Consider the following 25752-nt stretch of genomic DNA (forward strand, 5'->3'; position numbering starts at 1 on the left):
GGCCTCTGACATCTTCAATGGCATGAGGGGCCTTAGGAGCTGGGTTCGGTCAGAGCCTGACTATCCCTGGCCCAATAGAAAAAAATCTGCCACACCGAGAGCAAATGCCAGGCAGAGCCATTATCATGGGAGGTGATGTTTAGTAAGGAACCAACACGATTTGGCAGAGAAAGCTAAAGGCTTGTAAAACTGCAACTTCCATGATTCCATGGCATTGAGCCATGATTGTTAAAATGATGTCAAACTGCATTAACAGTACAGTGAAAGAGCACTCCAAGAACCTACATAATCCTTTGCGATTTATGAGCATCCCTGTGCAAACAACTTGCCATGTTGTTTCTTTAGTGCGGAAGGTTTACAAGAGACTGAAAATCAATGCATTTGTTTTCTTTCATACTCTGAGATGGTAGGACTCAACCCAAAAAAGGGTACGTCTTCTTGACTATAATTTCAGTAGTCCCTCCATGTTTGCAGTTTTGAGTATTTTATTATTCATGAATTTGATAAAAATGTTCTCTTTTGAAACCTCTAGGTCCTCCATGGTGACTCTGTGGTCAACTTCCTTCAGTCATGCTGGAAAAGCTAGAAAAACGTAGAATGGCGCTATCCCAGGTTTAAAAAAAAATCTTTATTAGTATTTTTTCACTTTCATGGGATGCCCCTAACCCCATTGAATGTGGAGGAATGGTTCTAATCTTGTCGCATTGGAAAGACCGCAACATTTTAGATCAAGCATGGGCAAACTACTGCCCGAGGTCCATATGTGGCCCCCTGGGTGCTTACATCAGGCCCTCCTCATTTTCCCTGTCCTCTTCACATAAGGACATGGTGGTCCACTGCGTCATTCTGCCAAAAAGATGGGGAAGAAGGCACATAGCAGCTAAGAGTCCTCTGGAGTGCTCTCAGTCACTGTGTGTCTCACCCTCCTCCCGACATAAGAGCAGTGCAAGTGTTCTTATGCCAGGAGGACATCTTGAGGAAGGCACACGGTGGCTGAGAGCCTTCCAGAGTACACTCAGCCACTGCCTGTCCCACCCTCTTTCCCAGCACAATGCCAAGAGGACAGAGGATGAGGAGGAGGATCATTTCGGTCATTTGGTGTTCCATCTGTCTCCCAGACTAAGGATGGGATGAACAGCCCTGGGAGGACAACCTGAAGATGACCCAGGCACTGCCCTGCTCCCTTCTGGCCCTGCCCTTTCCCAGGCTCTTCCCATTTAGCATGTATCTGGCCCCTCCCTCCTGACCCGGTCCTCCTAGCCGGGCCCAAAATGCATCCCCAAGGCAAAAAAGTTTGCCCATGGCTGTTTTAGACAGTAGATTGTGATGGTGGATGAAATTCAAATGTCAAAAACTGTAATATTGTGTGGTCACTAGAGTATATCACCTAAGTTGCTCATGCTAAAAGGGCGAGGTTGGGTTAGGTATAGTAACGGGAAACATCTGTTTGTGGGTTGCCAATGAAATCTGTGCATTAGAGAGAGAAAAGGAAAAGAATGTTTGAAGAACCCTATAGGAAATACATTCTACACATGAATGATTTGTGTGTACAATGTTAAATTGCCGAAACCTGAATAGTATTTTAAGCTGTGGAAACAATTATTTACATTACAGACATAGCGAAATATAAAGATATGCATTTGGTTTCTCAGTCTCTCTGTGTCCCAAAGACTTTCTTCCCTGTATATCTCTCCTCCTTTTCTAGTCACTCTTACACAACATCAAAGGAAGAAACCGATCTAACCTGCTGGATGGGAGTTCTACATATTGAGAAACATGGAAATGACAGGTATGTAGATCTTACACAACCCACTCTTCATTTTCTTCCACACACCCCTTTCATAGGAGTGGCTGGGAATGCCCTGATACTCTGGGAATTCACTGTAGTTGACACAGAGATTCCAGACATATCAATATAATGTTATTCATTTCAGTTAGCGAACATCTACTAATTAACAAGGACAAAGATAAGCATTTAGTTAAGGAGGAATTAATAACTGAATCAGATTCCTTTTCCAGTTCTTTTTCTAAATAAATAAATAAAAGAAACAGCATCAACAGCACAGACAATGCCTTCCTGCAACCTTTTATAATAATATGGAAAAATAAATATTTCACCATATTTCATCTCTTATATCTGTTATCATACACCATGTATTCTTGCACGAAGATGTCACAAATGTGAAGATTGTATAGATTGTTAGGTTCTACCTTCCCCCCACAAAATAATTGCATATCTAAACAGAAAATAATAGAAAATTATCCAAAGATTATGAGAGTACAGAATTAGAGCTTACCTTTTCTAGGAAATGTGGGAATGGTGAAAAAGGCCAACCTACCACTCACTATCATTGTACATCATGTCTAGCTAACTGGACATCTGGAAAACAGTGTCCAATTCGATAAGCTGGAATGTGTCCAGAAGATCAAAATTCTGGAGAACAAGCCCTATGAGGAGTAGCTTAAAGACCTGGGTATGTTTAGCCTGCAGAAGACAAGTCTGAAAGGAGACATGATGAGGACCATGTATAAATATGTGAGGGGAAGTCATAGGGAGGAGGGGCAGGCTTGTTTTCTGTTTCCCTGGAGACTAGGATGCAGAACAATGGCTTCAAACTACAGCAGTGGTTCTTAACCTGTGGGCCATAAGGACGAAAATCTGGTCTGTGAGCCTCCTTCCTCTGTACTTATTTATTTATTTCCACTTTTTTTGCGCTGCCTGCCATTCCTTCCCTATTGCCAATCATGGCATATGTTCTGTATCAGAATCACAGAATCATAGAGATGGAAGAGACCTCATGGACCATCCAGTCCAACCCCCTGCCTAGAAGCAGGAATATTGCATTCAAAGCACCCCTGACAGATGGCCATCCAGCCTCTGTTTAAAAGCTTCCAAAGAAGGAGTCTCCACCACACACAGGAAAGGAGATTCCACCTGAACATGAGGAAGTACTTCCTAACTGTGAGAGCTGTTCAGCAGTGGAACTCTCTGCCCCAGAGTTGTGGTGGAGGATTCTTCTTTGGAGGCTTTTACACAGAGGCTGGATGTCTATTTGTTACTTACTTAGGCAATCCCTTGTTGTCCGAGTAAGATTGTCTTCCAAGATCAGTGGTGGGTACATAGATGGTGGTGGGTACATAAATGACTGTAGAGTCCTATTCTTGACCTGTATGTTCTACTGCAGTGAGGGCATTGGTTTGCAGGTTGAAGATGGTCCCGGTCGGGGTTGGCTTGATGCACCTTCCTCTTGGCACATTTCTCTCTTTCGTCCTCCATTCGTACCTTTTCAAATTCTGCAGCACTGCTGGTCACAGCTGACCTCCAGCTGGAGCACCCAAGGGCCAGGGCTTCCCAGTTCTCAGTGTCTATGCCAGAGTTTTTAAGGTTGGCTTTGAGCCCATCTTTAAATCTCTTTTCTTGTCCAACATTCCATTTTCCATTCTTGAGTTTGGAGTAGAGCAATTGCTTTGGGAGATGGTGGTCGGGAAGGTGTGGGAAAGTGCAATATGAGGGAAACAGTGTAGGTGAAACAACAGGACTGGAATATATGGTCACTCTCCAAAGGCACATCGGAAAAGCCAAGTCTTTAGATCTTTCTTAAAGGCTGCTAGAGTGGGGGCTTACCTAATCTCACCAGGTATCGAGTTTGAGTTCCATAGCCGAGTGGCCACAGCGGAGAAGGCTCTCTCCCTCGTTCCCCCAAGCCATGGCTGTGATAGAGGAAGAGGTGAGAGGAGGGCCTCCCTCGAGAATCGGAGGGAACGTGCAGGTTGTGGAAGGAGATGCGGTCACGAAGGCAGGCAGGTCCCAAACCGTTAGGGCTTTATAGGTGATAACCTGCACCTTGAATTGGGACTGGAAAATGAACGGCAGCCTATAGAGCTCCTTAAACACAGGGGTTGACCACTCCCTGTAATTCGCCCTAGTTAGTCTGGCTGCTGAATGTTAGACCAATTGAAGTTTCCGGGCTGTCTGGTCCATAGCCAGGATATCGGGTTTTTTTGGGGGGGGGGATAGGGGGGGGTTCGGGGGGCTGAGTTTCGGGGGGGGGGGCTGAGTCTGAGTGAAAGAGGGTCTACCCTAGAAAACCTTTTGTATCATTACCCCAATACCCCCATGCATATGGGATATATTGAGTATGGTGATCAGATCATGATATGAATAAACATAACAGTTTAAATAATGCACCAGTAAGGCCTTTTCGCAAACCACCATGAGAATTTGGGGGGGGGGGGCTGAAACCCCTCAAGCCCCCCCCCCCTCCCCCTGGCTACTGCCTGATTGCAGTAGTCCAGTCTAGAGGTAACTAAGGTGGGGACCACCATGGTTAGCGCCTTGGTATCTCTACGGATGCCCCGGATCTCAAACACTCTCTGCTTCATTTGGAAACATGCTGTACTTGCAGAGCTCAGGTGGTGTTGTATTTCAGTGTCTATGTTGACTTGTGTGGAGAGGTGGCTGCCAAGGTAGTGGAAATGGTCAACATTTTCTAATGTTAAACCATCAAGCTGTATTTCTGGCCTTGCAGAAGGATTGGGTGGTGACTGTCCATCTGTTGGGGGTGCTCTGAATCGATTGTGCTTTTCCTGCATAGCAGGAGATTGGACTGGATGGCCCATGTAGTATCTATGATTCTACCCTTGGGGTTGTCCCTGTGAGCCCCCAGAAAACTGAGGAAGGTGCAGACCCGAGAGGCCTTCCCTTTCTCGCCTCTCCTCCTTCCCCCTTTTGAAAGGCTCCGAAGCAGAGGAAGCCAGGCAGAGAGAGAGAGGCTCGCCTTGCCCGACGAGGAAGTGCTGCTGCCTCTCAGCTGAAACCCCAACGCGCTGAGGAAATCGCTGGAGAGAAAATGAGGAAGCGAGCGCTTCACTCATCCTGAACGGCCTTTGGGGCCGAGGCGGGGGGCAGCGAGTGTGGGGCAGGCAGCCCAGGGCCAGAAGACGGGTCTTGTCGGGCTCCTGAGCTGGATCTGGGAAGGACAGACACAGGAGAAACTTGGAGCCGTGGCTGGCGCTCTCTTCTCGCAAGGCGGACGGAGGAGGAAAAGAGAGAGAGAGAGAGAGACTCTCCCTTGGCTTCCTTGAGCTTCCCCTCTCCCTTTCCCACCAGGTAAGAAGAGCCCAAGGGGACCAATTAGGGAAACTGGGGCTGAGCGGGCAGAGGAGGGAAAAGGCTTTCCTTGACTGTGTGGTCGCCAAAGTGGGGAACTTTAGGGTCACCCCAAGGCACGCCTATACTATAAGCTCGGTTGGAAATGTCACGAAAGAGACGAAAGGACGGGGCTGCGTAGAAGGGAAGTGTTTGTTGCGTTGCCCTTGACGTGTGTCTACAGTCTGACTAGAGTTGCGCCTTCACCAGAAACCAGGCATGGGCCAACTTCGGCCCTTCAGGGGTTTGGACTACAACTCCCACAATTCCTAACAGCCGGTAGGCTGTTAGGAATTGTGGGAGTTGTAGTCCAAAACCCCTGGAGGGCCGAAGTTGGCCCATGCCTGGTGTAATGGTTTCTTGTCTGACAACGAGTGTTAGTGCCCCACCCAACTAGAAAACTTAGAATCCTAAAGCCTTGGCGGTTAAAGTGGGCTCAAGCCGCGTTAATTCGGCAATGTAGACAGAGTCAGGTGCGTTTCTATACTATGAACTGTTTCAACGCTTTGTTGTTGCTAAGGAAGAATCATAGAAGGTGTTGAAGTTAAGATGGAAGTTTGTAGTTTAGTGGGGTGTGTGGTTTAGTGAGGCTGTTAAAGTCTCCTCCCTAAACTAAAAACCTCATAATTCTGTAAGACTCTGGCACAAACCAGTAAAGGTGGTCCCAGTGGTGATTGGCACACTGGGTGCAGTGCCTACAGACCTTGACCTGCACTTAAAACAATCTGCGCTGACAAAATTATCAACCATCAGCTGATAAAGGCCATCCTACTCAGATCTGCATGTATTATTCACTCCCATGTATTATTAGAATATTAAAGTGCAATAACAGATATGGAATATGTGCAATTACTATTGGAATGGCCCTGGACTACAATTATGGATGGCATTTTTTAAAAAATATTAAATGCAATGTTTTTAAAATATTTATTATATAGTAATCTTTAATTACATGCTAATATTAATGTTTATTAGAATTATATGTTGCTCTAAGGCAGAGGTCCTCAAACTTTTTAAACAGAGGGCCAGGTCACAGTCCCTTAAACTGTTGGAGGGCCAGATTATAATTTGAAAAAAAATGAATAAATTCCTATGCACACTGGACATTCCATAGATATATAAACCCCATTTTCCTAGTTTCCAATAGACCTCACAACCTTTGAGGATGCCTGCCATAGATGCAGGCAAAACGTCAGGAGAGAATGCCACACAGAATGCCACACAGAACATGGCCACACAGCCCGAAAAACCTACAACAACCCTGCACATATCTCATTTGTAATGCAAAAAATACTTTAAAACAACACAATAATTAAAATGAAGAACAATTTTAACAAGTATAAACTTATTAGTATTTAAATGGAAAGTGTGGAGCTTCTTTTGGCTGATGAGATAGGATTGCTGTTGTTGTTGTTGTTGTGTTCTTTCAAATCGTTTCAGGCTTAGATTGACCCTTGAGCGAGGGCCGAGTAAATTACCTTGGAGGGCCGTATCCGGCTCCTGGGCCTTAGTTTGAGTACCCCTGCTCTAAGGGATTGAATAATTGACTATATGTAAGCCACCTTGAGTCCCCTTCAGGGTTATAAATAGACATAATAATAATAATAATAATAATAATAATACCACCTAACTGTCTGGGTTGATTCCCAACCTCAAAAAATGCTCCAGGCTCCCCGTTCCTCAGAGGTTTCCAAGGACATAACACTGACGCAAGGCCTGCCAAAATTGTCCAACCCTAAAGTTTCCTATGAGTCCTTTCAAGTGAAAATATTATGGGGTTTTCTTGGCAAGATTTGTTCAGAATGGCTTTTTTCTTGCCTTCCCTTTGAGGATGAGAAAGGCCCCTTCCACACAGCATTATAAAATCAACACTGAACTGGATTATATGACAGTGTGGACTCAGATAATCCAGTTCAAAGCAGACATTATGGAACATCTGCCTTGATATTCTGGGTTATATGGCTGTGCGAAAGGGCCCAGAGTGTGACTTCCCTATACAGCAGGTTTCAGTGGCTGAGTGGGAATTTGAACTCTGGTTTCCAGTGTCATACCCCAGCGCTCAAAGAGATACATACACTTTGCTTTAAATTCTAGGGAAGTTAAATTTGCCCGTAAATTAGAGTTTCACAATATAGCGAGCAAAAGATTTAACTTCCCTATAACTTAAAGCTAGTTGTTACATTGTTGTTGTTTTAAATAATGTTGATGCAGGAGGTGGGCATAAAAAGCTTTTAAAACTGTGTTAAATTGTTTAAATCATGTAAACAGGTGTCTTGCAGACTCAGTTCAGTTATGCAGAGTGTAAAGCTGTGTTTCCTAACCTGCAGGTCAAGACCCCTAGAAGGGTCGCGAGAGGATGTCAATTGAGTATTTGTGCTAAGTTTGGTCCAGATCCATTCACAGTGCTCTCTGGATTTGGGTGAACTGCAACTCCAAAACTCAAGGTCAATGCCTACAAAACCCTTCCAGTATTTTCTGTTGGTCATGGGAGTTCTGTATGCCGAGTTTGGTTCAATTCCATCTTTAGTGGAGTTCAGAATGCTCTTTGATTGTAGGTTAACTATAAATACCAGCAACTACAACTCCCAAATGACAAAATCAACCCCCCCCCCCAACCCCCACTAGTATTCAAATCTAAGTGTATTCGTTATCTGTGCCAAATTTGGTGCAGTGAATGAAAATACATCCTGCATATCAGATATTTGCATTATGATTCATAACAGTAGCCAGATTAAAGTTATGAAGTAGCAACAAAAATAATTTTATGGTTGGGGGTCACCACAAAATGAGGAACTGCATTAATGGGTCGTGGCATTAGGAAGGTTGACAAACACTGGTGTAAAGGGGTTTCAGGCTTCATTCTTTAGACAAATTGTGGTTGAAGCATCAACTATTGTTTTTAGATCTGTTTACGCTTAGTTGAACTACTTTACCACATCCAGGTATATACAGTGTTATAGTAAATGTAGTCCTGCTGATTTCCATATGGTTAATCTAAGTTATATCCATATGCTGTAATCAGATATACATTTAAATCTGAGTGCCATTATTATAATTATTATTATTATTACTATTACTAATACCAACATTGATAATACCAACATTTGTGCCAAGTTTGGTCCAGATCCATCATTGTTTCACAATGCTCTCTGGATGTAGGTGAACTACAACTCAAAACTCAAAGTCCATGCCCACCAAACCCTTCCAGTATTTTCTTTTGGTCATGGGAATTTTCCTGGAGTGATATTCTGATCTGTGAAAACACAAAAGGATAATATTAACAGGATTTGCTTTCACAGAGTGTAGCTAATGGTCTTCATTTCAAATTAGCAGTTCCTGTGTTTAGGATGCTATAACTCAATGAGTTGTTTACATTTTTAAAGTTATGTTATAGAATTAAAAAATCTTACTGCACAAATAGTACAATATATCAAGTACTGTTTTCATTAATTTTGTGTAGTTTAAAATAAAACTACAGACAGTGTTTTAACTCATAAACTTTAAAATTAAGTATACATTTTTACCATATATTACTTGTATTTTCTCAAATCTAATGTGCACCTCAGTTTTCAAAACCCTGAAACAAAAAAAAAAAGTATTTGCTGGTGAATGCAATGCACAGTGGCAAAAAGTGCACTCTATGTAATTTAGCCAAAAAAGGTGCACATTACAGTGGCTGCATGCTTGGAATTCCTACTTTTGAAATTATTTATTTCCTATATTTTCCCCCACTCTTCTCATCCTGAAGGGGATTCAAAGCAGCTTACAGTTTAGCCACTTCAGTGGCACATTGCGAATACATAGTGTATAAAATATATCACATTAAACAAATAACAAATAACATATAAATACAATAAAACTATTAAAAAACTGTTTAAACCATATTGCTAAATCCATCATCATCCTTCATGCTGCAGCATTCATATCAATACTGTATTACATTATTCCCAAATGCCTGGTCCCAAAGCCAGGTCTCAACTCTTTTTCTAAAACACAGGAATAGGGGAGTCAATCTAATGTCATTGGGGAAGGAGAAACAAACATGTTAGAATAGCAAAGCTTTCAGCAATGGAAAAGAAAATCTTGGGGTGCATCTATGCTATAGAATGAATCCACTTTAACCACCCTGGCTCAATGCAGTAGGTTTGTGGAACCTGGGATTAGTTTGGGATTATGGGAGCTGCCAAAAAGTGCTGATGCCTCACCAAACTACAAATCCCAGCATTGCATAGCATTGAACCATGGCAATTAAATTCAAGATGGTGTCCCTGAAATAGGAGCTCCAGGTGCTCCTGAAGTAGCTTCCCCTTTTGCTTTGACTCAGATTACCATATTACGTGAATCTACTGCACGTCCTAATTTTGGGAAGGTAATGTAGCCCAAAAAAGGTGAGCATTAGATTCAAGTAAATACAGTGTGTGTGTGTGTGTGTGTGTGTGTGTGTGTGTGTATGTATGTATGTGTGTGTGTATATATATAGAGAGAGAGATTTACACAACTTATTTCAGGCATGTGTTTATATCGTTGGATTGTGGTTTCAATTGTAACACAACCAAAGTACTGCATATAGGTAAAAAGTGTCTAATTGCTGGAAGATTTCTACTGTGGGAAGGCTTGGTTTAACCAAAGTTCCCTTCAGGCGTGCTACTTATTCCATTTGCTGCTGCATTGCAGATTCCTCTTTGTTAATAAAGTAGTGGCCATTTTATTATTATTTTTATTTATTTAGAACATTTATATTCCGCCCTTCTCACCCCGCAGGGGACTCAGGGCAGAGCACAACAAATATACGGCAAATATTCACATCTGGGACATAAAACCATACATATATACAAACATTAAAATCACTTATATTCAGATTAAAAGTTGCTTAAAACCCATCTCTATATCATTATTCTGTAGTTATAATACAAAAGATTACATATGGTGAGGCAAACTCTATAATCAAATATAAATAATAAACTTGAACCAAATGTTAGGCCAATAAAACAATGAGAATGCTAAAGAAGTGATTTGAAGATGAACATTATATAGATGGTCCTTATGTCATTTTTATCTGGTCGTATTGCATGAAAGCTTAATGTATCTCCTTATGTAGTCAGTGACAAAATTGTAGTGACAGCTACATTAATATGGGCGAAACTGGAAGTCTTTTTCTTCTTGCAAAAACATTTTTCTGAACATGGACTAATGAAAAGTGCACGTACCAGAGCTTCAGAGGGTTCAGCCCATCCGTATGCCACCACTCCTTGCCAGCCACAAATTTCCCAGCGAGCATCTGACAGTCATGTTGTTTCTGCCAATGTCAAAATGGGGTGCATAAGCAATCAGTGATGATGGGATATAGCATCCCCTTCTGCTTGCTGGTCATGCAGGTGCAGCGCTGACCACAACAACCAGGTGTTCTGGCCGGCAAAGAGTGACAGTAACAACACAGAGATGAGTCATCCCCTTCCCCTGCATTGATCAGTACAGAGAAAGATTGATGGTTGTTCTGTCCATCTTGACAGTGGATCAAGCCAAACATTCTTGCTTTCCAGGTATCCCCAAAGCCCCAGGATACGCTGGAGTTTCTTGCATAATTCAGAGTATCCCTCGGCATTGCCTGAAGTTGCACTAATGGCAAAAAAACCCCAAAAAAAAACAGGATGCTCACTGGAAGTAGTCATGTTTCATTTCAGCTACATATCTTTTGTGGGTTTAGGCAAGCCTTTTGTCTTCGATTACTTTTATTCTGCCTTATATGCTTTAGTACTTTAAGTCATATTGTGAAGAAATTTGTGGGGATGAATTTGTGGCTGTATACTAGGTCTAATTAACACCTGATTTTGGAAGCTAACCAGCTCACAAGTTACATACAGTACTTAGATGGGAGACTATCAATGAATATCAGGTGTTCCTGAAGTTCTGAACAGTTTGGGCCCTGTCTATCTTTGTGACCGCACCCCCCCCCCCCCCAATATACCTGCTCAAGCATTAAGATCTTCCAGGGAGGCCCTCCTCTTGGTCCCACCACCATCACAAGTGTGGTTGGTGGGGTCAAGGGAGAGAGCCTTCTTGGTGGTGGCCCACCAACTGTGGAACATCCTCCCCAGGGAGATTAGGCAGCCCCCATACTGTTCTCCTTACATAGGGATTTGAAGACTTGGATATTTAAACAAGCCTTTGAAAACTTCTAGCCCCAATGGTCCGCAATCAATGACACAGCATTGTACTTTCATCCCATGCCTTGTTCCTAAGCTACCATTTGCACTATCCCATTCCCTTGTCTTGTTTACAGTTTGGCCATGTCTTACGATAGTTGTCACCACAGGTCAGTGGGCATTGTTCTGAGTTTTAAGTTGTTGTTTTTATATGCTTTAGGTTTTACTTTATTGCTTTTCAAAATGGAAAGAACCAGTTACATTGCTCAGTTTTTTAAAGTTGTGTTTATTTTATGCTTTGTCTTACGCACTTTGTGCCATATGTAAGCCACCCCGAGTTCTTTCGAGGATATAGAGGTGGCGTACAAGAATAAAATCATCATCATCATCATCATCATCATCATCATCACTATATTTAAGAGAAAATGACTTCTAAAAGCATCTCTAAGCATTCCTTGCCTAAGAAACCCTATGAAATTCATATGGTCACCATAAGATGACAGAAGACTTGAAGGCATGCAGGCGCGCGCACACACACATTAGTCAGGATGGCATGAGAAGCCCGGTAAAGCTTAATGTCCGAATGGAGGCATGGCTGGGTCGTGAGGCTAACCCTGTTCTTGTTTCAAGTGCCGAGGCTAGGCCAAACATCTTGAAAAAATCCACTAAGCTCTAGTGCTTCAAAATAATTCTGAAAGGTGGAATTGGAGATAAGGCTCTGTCAGGGACCTACACAAACAGTCTTGAATTTAGACATCCACCATACGTCACAAAGTAGGCTCCCGTTTTTTTCAGTTCCATATTCTTTTGAATTTGCTTGCTTCCATCCCTTTCAGTCTTGATCATAGGTAATGCCTCCATCTGTCTCTGCTGTGGTGAAAGCCACAATCAAAACTGTTTTCTTGGTTCCTTTTATTCTCTTTTCGTTATGATTAGACTGTTTGTGTCTGGTGTGGTCTTCAAATCCTAAACATCTTGGTGTTGCCATGTTTATACTAGCTAATTGGAGAGAATTGGCCATCCTAATAGTTTCAAAGATGATTTTATAAAAAATAAAATACAGGATTCCAATACTTTTCAGATTCAGATCAAGAGCTATGATTTAAGAATTGGGTCAGATACATTTTCTAAGTTTGATAGCTATGACCTCCAACAAAATGAATTCTGGAACTTAACTACCACAATCAATAATGTCATCCATCTAGAATAGAATCAGAGAATCATAGAGTTGAAAGAGATCTTGTGGGACATCCAGTTTAACCCCCTGCCAAGAAACAGGAAAATCACATTCAAAGCATCCCTGATAGATGGCTATGCAGCCTCTGTTTAAAATCTCCAAAGAAGGAGCCTCTACCACACTCTGGGGCAAAGAGTTCCACTGCTGAACAGCTCTCACAGTTTGGAAGTTCTTCCTAATGTCCAGGTGGAATCTCCTTTCATGTAGTATGAAACCATTGTTCCACGTCCTAGTCTCCAGTGAGGCAGAATACAAGGCTGCCCTTGATTTGAACACCTCTCTAGAAGGTGTTCAAATGAACCAGTTAATTTTTAATTCCTTCTGTTATTCATTACTCACTTGGATCACATGTGTTTTTTTTTAAATCCTTTTGGTCTTTTTGGCACTAGATGCCTAGTTCTGTTTTAGCTAGTTGATTTGTAATTGCTTTTCAAAACTGAAAGAACCAGTCACATGATACATTGCTCAGTTTCTTAAAGTTGTAGATTAAAGAGTGACTGAAAATCATTCTGCTGTTAAAAAAAACAGAAGGGAAGACACACAAACACGCAAACAATTTCAATACTTTGTATTTTTTAAAGCCCACAGAAATTAATAGTTTAGGGTTTTTTTGGTTTTTTGTTTTTTGTTTTACTTTTGCCGTCTATGTTGCTCTTATCTTTTAAACAGAAGAATTGGTTTTATTTCTGTTCGGCAGAAATATTGCAAAATATACCCATCACTGCTTAAGTACTATGTTGGTTCAACCTGGCACTCATCCAAGCGATAAAAGATACAATGTAGAAAGGATAAAATTAGCATAAAACCCAAAAATATACTTATTATAAACTTGTATTAATTAAAATATTTGTGGAGATAGAAAAACATTACAGACTGAATTCTAGACTTTATTGAAAATACTTAGTGGAAACTGGATTAATGTTTGATGCAATCTACATACAAAATACAGAGTGTTTCACAATGAAGTCTCCCTGGTGGCTCAGTGGGTTAAACCGCTAAGCTGCTGAAATTGCTGACCAAGAAGTTGGCAGTTTGAATCCAGGGAGCAGGGTGAGCCCCACTGTTAAGCCCAGCTTCTGCCAACCTAGCAGTTCAAAAATATTCAAATGTGAGTAGATCAATAGGTACCGCTTCTGTGGGAAAGTAACAGCGCTCCATGCAGTCATGCCATCCACATGACCTTGGAGGTGTCTGTGGACATTGCCGGCTCTTCAGCTTAGAAATGGAGATGAGCACCACCCCCAGAGTCAGACATGACTAAACTTAATGTCAGGAAAACATTTACCTTACTTTTCACAATGATGTACCCAGTAGTATAGGGGGGAAACTGAAGTGTTTGCCTTGTTCTTCAACAAATAGCATTGCCAATTAGTTGTGCACCACAAAGGGACAAATTTAATAATTATGTGAGACTGGAGATCTACCATGGGTTTCTGATTTCCAATCCTTCCAACATTTCACAGATAAAACCAGGGCATTTGTGGGAAAACCGTATCAAAGTGGCAAAAGTATTAATACGGAAAATTCCACAAACTAGGAAAGACTGTTGTGGTTTGTTTTTGCCTGAGCCTAATGGGATGGGCATTTTGAGTGGAAATTACTTCAGTAGTTTGAAAGGGGAAAAGTGGGAGGAAAAAGAGAAAATGGAACATTTTAAAGACTAAAAATAATTTTCCAGAGCTTGCTGGAAAGTACCCAGTGTTTTTAATCATTTTGTGCATAAAGTGAAGCTTGTGTACATTGAAAGCAAATATGTCACTATCTCATCCATCCATTTGTACAATTTTGGAATTCAGAATTCTAGAGAAAAGAATTATTATGTAATTATAATACATAATTATTATGTAATATTTTGGATCTTAATTATTATGTAATATTTTGGATCAATATTATATCACCATCCAGCCATCACTTTATATTGCACCTTCCTCCCAGCATTTGTCTGTGCTAACTATATTCCATTGTCAACCAGGAGTTGCTCCCAGGTGTCCAGACAGCAATCCAGTCAGGATGTAACTGAAGTCAAGTCAGGTATCTCTAGAAATGGGCACAGCATAAACCTAAACATCTGGGATCATATTTGAATCCAGGAGTACAGTCAACCCTCCACATCTGTGAGTTTAACTTTTGTAGAGTAGGTTGTTACTTCTCTAGGAATCTTTTAAATCCTCCAGGCCAATTATGTGGTCAACTTCACCTGGAGTTACCATAGAAGATCTAGAGATTCCTAGACAAATGTTCTCTCAGGTTTAAAAAGGTGTATTTTTTATTTGTGTTTTTGCCCCATTTACAAGTGTCCTGCTCCACAAACCCCACTGAAAACGAAGGGCCTACTGTACATCCAAGCTGCAGCCCTGTGTCTTTATGGGGTGGAAATCTCTATTCCCCAGTCTGTTATTGATCAGGATCGGTACTGCCTCAGGACTTCATCAGACAGAGTGTTCTCTCCATTTCTCTGTGGTACTGAAATGGAGTCCCATGAAGGCCATTGCATAATGCAAGGCCATTTTCAGTAGTTCCCCATGGGACTCCGGACCCTTCCACACAGAATATCAAGACAGATAAGCCACAATATTTGCTTTGAACTGGGTTATCTGAGTCCACACTGCCATATAATCCAGTTGTGGATGGGGCCTCCATCGCAGCAGCACAGAGGAGGGAAGACTGCATATCAGGAGTAAGATGCTACCCAATTCCTAAGGGGAGAAAATGGAGAGAGTCAGGTAGAAGCTGGGAAAGGATGTGGGATGGCAGCCATCCTTGAACATGGAAAGGCATGGGACCTGAGGGGAGGGAATGAAAGAAGGAAGTTCCCTTTGCTTTTCTTCACTTTCCCGCTTTCTTGTGATGAGGTCCTCACTTGGACTAGGGGCCCTTCCACACAGCCATATAACCCAAAATATCATTGCAGAAAATCCCACAATATCTACTTTGAGCTGGGTTATCTGAATCCACAGTGCCATATATTCCAGATCAGAGCAGAAAATGTGGGATTTTATTCAGCTGTATGGAAGTTTTGATCTGTTCACTTTGATCCAATCCATTACTGTAAACAGGCACTGGTTTAGGGCAAGAGTCAGTTCCTTTGAATTGAGGTAGAAAGGAGAAGAGACAGCTGGTTATTATCATCAGCATATGAGTGACACCTGACCCCAAGTTTTGGGCAATCACTCTGTCATATAATGTATATATTTAATTGCATGCTGGAAAAACAGAGCACTGTTTTAATAGAACTATGAAAGTCAGACCTAAAGCATTTCCTCTTGTTTTCCAGTCTAAATAAAGAAGCAGAGCAGTTCTTTGTTACTTCCTCATCACAATGGCAAAACTTTGGTGACTGAGTCTGCTCCAAGGGAAATGTCACTTGGGGTATATTTACCTTGTAGAAGTAATGCAGTTTGTCACCATTGCTGTAGAATCTTGAGGGTTGTAGTTTTACAAGGTCTTTAGCTTTCTTTTCCAAATAGTGCTGTAGTCTTACTGGAATACAACTCCCTGAATTCCAGAGATTGAGTCATGGCAGTTAATTGCTTCCATTTATTTAGACTGTTAATGGTGAAGTAGTTTTGAAATGGCTCCAAAATCTTGTTTCCAAATAATTAAGAGATTGTAAATGTTAATAGTTGTACTAAAAATCTTTTTTTGAAATCCTTGATTAAAACAACATTTTCTATACAATGTTTAACATTTCAGCATTTGGGGTGAATTAATTATTAATTTTAGCTAATGAATTGTTTTCAAGCTGTGGTGGAACAAAGGGAGAAGAGAGAAGCAGAATAATTGTGTAGGCTCTGGCTAGAAACCTAGTGCCTTTGGCTATTGCAGCCATTCTATCAAGATAAACTAAACTGTAACTTTAACAACTGTTGCTTGAGTTTAATCTTCTTTTCATCTCACATCATGTGTTTTCTCTTGCCTGTAATGTCTTTCTGGTTGAGACAAAAGCAGGAAAGGGCCTTTCTCGCCCCAGCGAAACTGGGGTGAGGGGTTTTTTCCCCGCCTCCTCCGCACAAGAGGTGGGAGGGCGGAGCCATAGCAGTTCCTGGACTGCAAAATCCAACCTTCCCGCCCATTAACAGTATAACTGAAGTGGTTGCCCTTTGGGGGGCCGGGTAGATTTTTTTCCCCTCCAGTGTGGGGGGTGGGTTTTTCGCCTACCCTATACTGTTGCAGCAGGGCAAATTTGGAGGTAGGGCCATTAAACAAGCATATCTGGAAACAGCAAGGGAATTGAATTTGGTACATAGCCAATGCACCCATTTGATAGGCCAGCAACCTGGCCCTATGATGTAAATAAAAGAGAGCAGGCCTGGGAGTTAGAAATATTTATTTATTTTATTTACAGTATTTATATTCCGCCCTTCTCACCCTGCAGGGGACTCAGGGTGGATTACAATGTACACATATATGGCAAACATTCAATGCCAAAGACACACAACAGATACAGACAGTAGGGCTGGGCAATTCGTTTCGTTAATTCGTTAAAAATTCGTTATTTTCTTAATTACGAAACGATTACAAAACTTTTTTTTCAACCCGGAAGTGTTTTTAAATATCGAAACGGCAGGCGCCAAAAAATTTTGTATTTCCGTCCATTTCGGAAATACGTAAGATGGCCACCTGCCGATGCCGCCGGCTGAGCAAGCGAGCGAGAGGGCGATCGAGAGGGGCGAGCGAGCGGCGACGGTGAGAGCCATTCAGCTGTGAAACTCTCTGCCCCAGAGGGAGTGCGGTGGAGACTCTTTGAAACAGAGGCTGGATGGCCATCTGTCAGGGAAGGGCTTTGGGAGTTTTAGTTACGGGGATTTATGGTTCACCTGCAATCAAAGAGCGTTCTGAACCCCACAAGCGGCGAGCGAGAGGGGCGAGTGAGCGGCGAGCGAGAGGGGCGGGCGAGCGGAGAGCGAGAGGGGCGAGCGAGCGGCGACGGTGAGAGCCATTCAGCTGTGAAACTCTCTGCCCCAGAGGGAGTGCGGTGGAGACTCTTTGAAACAGAGGCTGGATGGCCATGTCAGGGAAGGGCTTTGGGAGTTTTAGTTACGGGGATTTATGGTTCACCTGCAATCAAAGAGCGTTCTGAACCCCACAAGCGGCGAGCGAGAGGGGCGAGCGAGCGGCGAGCGAGAGGGGCGAGTGAGCGGCGAGCGAGAGGGGCGGGCGAGCGGAGAGCGAGAGGGGCGAGCGAGCGGCGACGGTGAGAGCCATTCAGCTGTGAAACTCTCTGCCCCAGAGGGAGTGCGGTGGAGACTCTTTGAAACAGAGGCTGGATGGCCATGTCAGGGAAGGGCTTTGGGAGTTTTAGTTACGGGGATTTATGGTTCACCTGCAATCAAAGAGCGTTCTGAACCCCACAAGCGGCGAGCGAGAGGGGCGAGCGAGCGGCGAGCGAGAGGGGCGGGCGAGCGGAGAGCGAGCGGCGAGCGAGAGGGCCCGCCAGAGTGAGTGCCTGCCTTCCCTCCTTAATAATAATTTAAATTTAATAATAATAATTTTAATTTCTCCTCTCTATTCTACTAAATTAATAATTAAATTTAAAAAATATTTTAAAAATATTGAAAAAAAAAGGGCGCCATCTTTACAAAATGTTTTGTAAATATTTACGAAATTTCGTAAATACCGAACTTTTTTTTTGGAAAATTTTGTAATTATTTTAAATATCGAAACAAAAAAACCCCCCAATTACAAAACAATTTTAGAAACAAATTTTTGCGTTGTTACCCAGGCCTAACAGACAGACGTCAGAGGCTATTTAACTTTTCTGGCCACCAGGGGAGCTGTCGCTTTCATCGTCCATCTGCAACACTGATGAAGTACTTGCGCATTCCCCACATGGTTTTGCTGGAGTGCTTTGCTGGAGTCTTTTTTATGGCCTCATAAATTAGTTAAATTTGCCTCCCCGCACATAGGTGGTACCTAATTTTCCTGCTTGACAGATGCAACTGTCTTTCGGGTTGCAAAGGTCGACAACAAGCTACACAATTGGTCGGAAGCTCACTCCGACCTGGGCTGGCTTTGAACTCATGACCTTTTGGTCAGAAGTGGTCTTAATGCAGCTGACACTCAGACAGCTGCGCCACAGTCCCGGTGCATTAATAATTCGCCAAATTCATTGCCAAGTTCAGGGTCAAGTTCATGACCAATTTCATGGCCAAGGGCAGAGTGTGCTTGGTTATTACAGTGGTGGTGGTGGTGGTGTGGAATTATTGATTTCTAATTGGGTAACAATAACAAAAGTTGCCCTTATTTAACCCAATCATGTGAGTGGTCTCTTCATTTTCAAGGGTGGTGCGGCAAATGTTTTACTTCTGCCATTTGCAAACTTGTCTGGCACCATTTTGGCTAAAGAGCACTGCCAAATGTATTAAATATATAATTATTACTATTCTCTGGGAATCTTTCAGAACATAGGCCTAAGAGTATGTTGTTGCTGCTCTTTGAGGTTTTTCTTAAGGGCAGGTACTTCAAACGTAATTAGTTTTATGAACATATCTCTTTGCTACTCTTTCCCATACATTTACTAATGATTAATTTTAACTGTAGCAAGCGAATGTCCACTGGCCACAGGAGGAAATAGAAAGGTGGCTTTAAGCAGATGTACTTAATTGTTGGCACGTTGTGCTTTCCCGTGTAAAATGAAAAGAATAAATGTCTAAAGCATTGATTTGAGTCTATAAAAACGTGTACAAAACAAAACCCAAAACAAAACCAGTGGGTTGAAGGGAACTGACCCAGTAAAGCCTGTAGCCAGTTTGGGGTACAGCAGTCTATAGCTGCAAAATTATAATAAACACAGACCAGCTGTTAGATGAGAAGGGCAACTGAATTTGTAACATTGTGGCAGGCAGTAGCAATGTAATATGCTGCTGAGCTACAATTAGCAATTCAGATATTCCTGTGGGTTGCAAATAATTGGGAAGTGTAATGGCTAAGAACATGAGCAATGATAACCACGTTAACGGGATCAAAGGATTGAGTTTGAACAGTGATCCATCCAACAAAGTAGCATAGAACACATCTACACTGGCCACTTAAATACAGAATGTCTACAGATCAACTTCATAGATGGGTTAAACCCTTGTGCCAGCAGGACTCATGACTGACAGGTCAGCAGTTCAAATCTGGGGAGAGTGGATTGAGCTCCCTCTGTCAGCTTCCCATGTGAGGACATGAGATAAGCCTCCCAAAAGGAGCATCTGGGAATCCCCTGGGCAACATCCTTGCAGACAGCCAATTCTCTCACACCAGAAGCGACTTTCAGTTTCTCAAGTCTCCCCTGACACACACACACATACATAAAAAGGCTCCATAGTGGCCAAATGTCACAAGAGCTGATCTGGGGTGAGTCAAGACAAGGCCACTTTGATCAGGCCTTGTCCTGTGTTGACCAAAGGCAGGGGATAGCCTGAAACAGAACTGGCTCCAAATACTTTCATTGCCATCCTGTTTTTCCTGGGCATGGGTAGACTGTGGTCATGGGATGGCACCTGCTACCACCTCTTCCGATTTTCAGTCTCACAGAAGTCTCCAACTGCAACATGGTTCCTACTAGCCAGCCATTGTTTGCAGTGATATTGGATCAGAGTTCAGACAATGGGAGAGGATAGGTGATTCCTCTTTGGTCCCCTCCCTTGTCACCTTAACCAACTTTACTGTAGCAATGTGTTTCTTGCAGGACCCATTTTGCACCACTGTTCTGCACCACTGGGTGATTGGGACTCCTTCCTGCCTCTGCAGCAGCTTGGGGAGGGGAACAGGACTGTGGGAAGCATCCTGGGGCCAACCCGGCATATGTCACACTGGATTGACCCCAAGACTGCAAATCTGGGTAGAACCACCCATAGAACCGTTGGGAGATGTTTTTCAGATTGTGAAGCCAACGTCTTTTCCAACCCTACTTCAAGATCTCTGGAATTCAGCCTTGGACTTAGTATGGTCAGTTTGGTCACAGTATATTTATTTATTTGCTTACTTTATACCATACCCTTCACACCCCGAAGGGGACGGACTCAAAGCGGCTTTACAAACTATGGCAAAAATTAAATGCCTCATCGTATAAATAACATAAACATACCGCATTACCTTGTAAAACAATTAAAGCATGTAAACAGTAAAAACATATAAAACAATAAAACAGATTCAGTGCCCTTCCCATTGCCCTACCTATGAACTTTCTGGGTGGTCTTAGGAAAGCAGCTTTCAACTTCTGTCATTTGTCTGCTGATAATTTTACATATGCAGACATCTTGGCTAAAGCACTTCCTCCAGCATGGTTGAATTATAACAAGACTATGAAAGATAGATTATTATTATTATTATTATTATTATTATTATTATTATTATTATTGTGTGCGCGTGTTTATTTATTAACTGTATTAATGATTTGTGTTTCCTTTAGCAAATATAACACAATTCCCTTCCTCACTATCCTCAGAAAAAACCTATGAAATAAGTAGGATGAGAGAGAGAGAGAGAGAGAAAGAGAGAGAGAGAGAGAGAGACTGGCCCTAAATCAGCCAATGAGTTTTGTGGTTTGATTCCATCAAGGGTTAACTTTATGACTTAAAATACAGAAAAAGTGGATATCTGATTCTATGTGATACTGCATCCTATGTGGTACTTCCCTTTATGCCTGCAAAAAGGTTATAAAGTTGGTATTTATTTCCGTGGACTTAATAAGTGAACTCTCTTTTCCATTTAATCAAGTATCTGAATGTATTAAAATAGCAATAGTCTTATTTTATTCTCATATGCATCTTCCTTCTTTGCAGGTATAAAATAATTTCTACAAAAAGGAGGGAATTAAGTGGAAAATGGCAAATTCTCATTCTATCAGCCACCTCCCCTACTTCTTTGGTAACATCACTCGTGAGGAAGCTGAGGATTATTTGATTCAATCTGGATTAAGTAATGGACTGTATCTACTGCGACAGAGCCGAAACTATCTTGGAGGCTTTGCTTTGTCCCTGGTTCATGATGGTAAAGTTTATCATTACACAATTGAAAGGGAAATTAATGGCTCTTATGCCATTACAGGAGGAAAGTCTCACAGAAATCCTGTAGAACTCATTAACTACCACTCAGATGAAGTAGATGGTCTTGTTTGCCTGCTCAAAAAATCATGTAATCGCCCACCAGGAGTGGAACCAAAAACCAGTCAATTTGAAGACTTAAAAGAGAATCTTATCAGGGAATATGTCAAACGAACATGGAACTTACAGGTAATTCTATCCTTGTTTGTTCAATAATTGCCCCCTCCTTTTTGCCTTTAGCACCTGATGAACAGAAAGAGGTATGGAGAAGACTAAAAATGAAAGACAAGTCCCCTAGATTTTTAACTGATGGGAATTCATGTTCATCATCATTAATACATGAGTGTGACCTCCAAACCAATCTCTTCTACCAGCAGCCAAGGAGTTTTTGGGACACTTCAGATGTGGAAATACCACACTAAAGGCCCTTCCACACAGCCCTATATCCCAGAATATCAAGGAAGAAAATCCCACAATATCTGCTTTGAACTGGGTGATCTGAGTCCACACTCAGATAATGTGGGATTTTCTTCCTTGATATTCTAGGATATAGGGTTGTGCGGAAGGGCCCTGAGACAAGCAATTCTTGTTGTATCTTGATAGGTCTCTCCAGCTGCCTCTTCTTAATGTCTCTCATTTATTTATTTCACATCAAAAATATTGCATAAATAAGTATAAAACTGATAAAATCGAGGAAACGGCTAAATCATTTCAGACCAAAAATGGGCAACAGCGACTGCATTGCCTGTAGCTTTAAACAATTCTTCCTCTGTGCATGAGGCAGGGCATTATGGACAAGCATACATGTGCAGAGTTGTTTTTCTGCTCCACAGTCACAAAAAGTGGAGACTTCTTCTAATGCCATTTTGCCACGTTGCCTTTTGGTTTCCCCACTCCATTTCTGAGTCTGTTCAGGGACTTCCAAGTCACCCATTCTTGGTTTGCCCCTGGAGGCAGACCCTTGTTGGAGGGGGGGGGGGGCATCTATTTGAGATTTCCTGGTTTAGCTGCCCAGAGAAATACTCTTGCTGTTGTTGGGGGAACATTAAGAGGTGTGGTGGTTCTCTTAAAGCTTGTTCTTGATTTGAGTCTACTGGGAGGAGGTTGATAGCCATGCAGTGGATGGCTTTCACAGTGTTCAACCTTATATGTTAGCAGCAACTTCCTGTTGCATGTGTCTCATGAATGTACTTCAGAGATCATATCTGAGTATCCCAGTCTTCATCGCCTAAGAAAAAAATTAATTTGGGTGCTGTCAATCTGCAACGGTAAGGAGATGACATCTCTAGACATAACTATATTAATGAGTTTTGTCATCATAGTTACATCTGAAAAAAGCAAGATCTTGGACCATACTTTTTCTTATGTGTTAGTATTGAAAATATAAGTAGCCCATGATATTGCATAACAATAATTCCTTTTCTTCTTCACCCACTTTTCTCTTTATATCTCTTTTTAACCCAAACTGTTTGAAATTCTGTTATTACACCATGCAGCAACCAAACTTCCTATATAACTATGATGTTACTCAGCAAATATTTTTGAATAGTATGATTTCTATGTTTCTTACTTTTTCATAAATCTGTTGGTTTATCTTGCCCATTTCAGTATATATATAAAGTCCTGACATTTATTCTATCCTTTCTTTACTTGATTGTAATAGATGCAGATTCAATTAATATTTTGCTTTTCACATCATGAGCTCAAATGTGGTTGGACCAGCGCAACTCTAAAAGAGAAATGAGCTGTGTTACAGGATCCAAGCATCACTTTCTTCCCTCCCACAGATCTCAGTGGGGCACACATGCCTACACTCCCCATCCCCACATGGGGAAACATATTGAAAATGTCAGGTTGTGCCCCAAAAGACTCCAAAGGCATGATTGGCCATCTAAACTATTTATGTCTTCTGTTTTATATGTGGGAACGTTTAGTCTGAAGCTCACACATAGCCTATCTTTAGCCACTTCTTTCACAATTGCTATCCATACAAAATGTTGAGTGTGCCTAAGTCATTCAAAACTTAGCTCAGCTTTTGGGGTTTTTTTTTTAAATCTTATAGCTTTCCTCTATTTTGTCCACTGTGCAGGGGCATGCCCTTGAGCAAGCAATTATTAGTCAGAAACCACAGCTAGAGAAATTGATTGCAACAACAGCGCATTTGAAGATGCCCTGGTTCCATGGGATGATATCTCGCGAGGAATCAGAGCAACGGGTCCATCTGGGGACAAAGACAAATGGAAAATTTTTGTAAGTAAACATTTCCCCCTGTAATTTCCAAAGGTTACAGATGACAATCTGAAAAGTAGGAAAAATTTCTGATGTGTTCATTTTTCTGAACTGTTCCAAAGCCTGTGACATGTTTTTGTTTGCATCGAAATGCAGTATCCATGCATTCACTGAAAGCTACATTCACAACTTGTTCACACAGACTTTATACATTGTTTGTGAATATCAGATGTGTTCACTTTTTTCTCATTATGGTTATGTATTGAAAAGAGGGGTCATGTTATTAAATGAATCATGGATTATATTTTAACATTTTTCTAAAAGAGACAAAAAGATTGCTTCAAGCATTTATTTATTTATTTATTTATTTATTTATTTAGGGGTTTTTTGTACCGATCTTCTCACCTCGAGAGGGACTCAGATTCAGTTCACAACATGTGTCAAATACAATTTTACAACACACAGTGTATTATCAAAAAACATTAAAAACATATTTCAATGAACAGTATACAATATACATCATCAACATCACAGATACATATAAGCCAGGTCGTCAGAACATTAGTCGTAGTTCCCGCAGGCCGTAGTTTGAGGACCCCTGGTTTAACCCATTGTACTACCAAGGGCTCCAATCAAATAGTTTCAGTACTATACTAAACATATAGTAAAACCATTACTTTTCTGACACACAGTGTGGTTGCAATGAAAACAGAAGGTAGAACTGTGGAATGTGCAGTGAGAAGATGTAAGAGAGCACTCTAACACCTTCCACATATTTCATGGTGAAAACATGATGAAATGATAGGGAGGGATTTTTGGACAATTTTATTTCCATTTTATCCAACACTCTTTTTGAGAGACAAAGTTTCAAAATGGAGTTCAAAAACTCTCGGCCTCCAGCATAGAAGGAAGTAGAAATTTTGATGACTGCATTGTGTTTTTGGGGGGAAATAATTATAGATCAGTCACTGCCAGTAAATTATTTGCATTTATGTCTTATTCTAAAGCACCGACATTTCCTCTTTAAATGAAAACAGTGCTTAAAAGGGTTCAGAAGACACTACTTTAGAGTCAGATTACATCATGCAGCACACCATTATGCAATTGCTCTTTGCCTCATTCATGCCACAAATTATTACGTCTTTTGAAAATGCTTCTTGCCCATAGTTTTTTCAGGAATATGTTTTCACTGTCACATCACTTCATGTGCACAGACAATTATATTTGTGTTTTGCCAGGCTGATTTTATAGAGCAAATATGTTAACTCACAGTGGCACTTTTCAAACATCTAAAAGTCAAATTTTATGTATTTGTTGGTTGCTTTGTATGTACCACAAAGACTTCCCCATGGCTTAATGGATCTAGACCAAGTGAAGCTGCCTGGGACAGACTTTGCTCTTACTTGAACTTGGAATTTTTATACAAAAAAACCATCACAAAGAAAAAAAAGACAGAAAGTGCTCGAAAACCATTTACAGTTTTAAATTGTTTAACAGGACAGGGAAACCATAAAACCTTTTAAAAAGCTGAATCATCTCCCCAGAGTCTTTTGGACAAGTCAAGTCACTTTTCTGTCAAAAAGGGGGAGTCTGGGGGAGGGGGGTCAAGAGAGAGAGAGATACAACCTTGCATGTGCATGCAGGGACACATTTTCCCAACCATTGTATGCTCATCCTCTGGAATTGACATTTAGGGCAGATGCCTAAACACAGGCATGTAGCCGGGGGGAGGGGGGCTTGGGGGGCTTCAGTCCCCCCCCCCGAAATTCTGATGGTGGTTCGCGAAAAGGCCTTACTGGTGCATTATTTAAACTGTTATGTTTATTCATATCATGATCTGATCACCATAATCAATATATCCCATATGCATGGGGGTATTGGGGTAATAATACAAAAGGTTTGCTAGGCTAGACCCTCTTTCACTCAGACTCAGCCCCCCCTGAAACTCAGCCCCCCCAAACCCCC

General features: G+C 41.6%; 1 protein-coding gene across 5 annotated transcripts in view; it reads left to right on the plus strand.

Annotated features, from left to right (window-relative positions):
• The first annotated feature begins 1688 nt into the window (after positions 1–1688).
• The window catches only part of SYK (spleen associated tyrosine kinase), a 47748-nt gene continuing 23684 nt past the window's right edge, over positions 1689–25752 (plus strand). For 3 of the 5 annotated variants that reach the window (XM_060762019.2, XM_060762022.2, XM_060762023.2), the window contains exons 1-3: positions 4712–5110; positions 21298–21747; positions 23648–23808. In XM_060762019.2, the coding sequence (XP_060618002.2) occupies positions 21340–21747; positions 23648–23808 (569 nt within the window). In that variant the 5' untranslated portion in view covers positions 4712–5110; positions 21298–21339. Of the gene's footprint in view, positions 1790–4711; positions 5111–21297; positions 21748–23647; positions 23809–25752 lie in introns of those variants that run through there. The other 2 variants (XM_060762020.2, XM_060762024.2) reach the window with 2 other exon arrangements.

The sequence above is a fragment of the Anolis sagrei genome, chromosome 2 (genome assembly GCF_037176765.1).
Source record: "Anolis sagrei isolate rAnoSag1 chromosome 2, rAnoSag1.mat, whole genome shotgun sequence".
Classification (NCBI taxonomy): Eukaryota; Metazoa; Chordata; class Lepidosauria; order Squamata; family Dactyloidae; genus Anolis; species Anolis sagrei.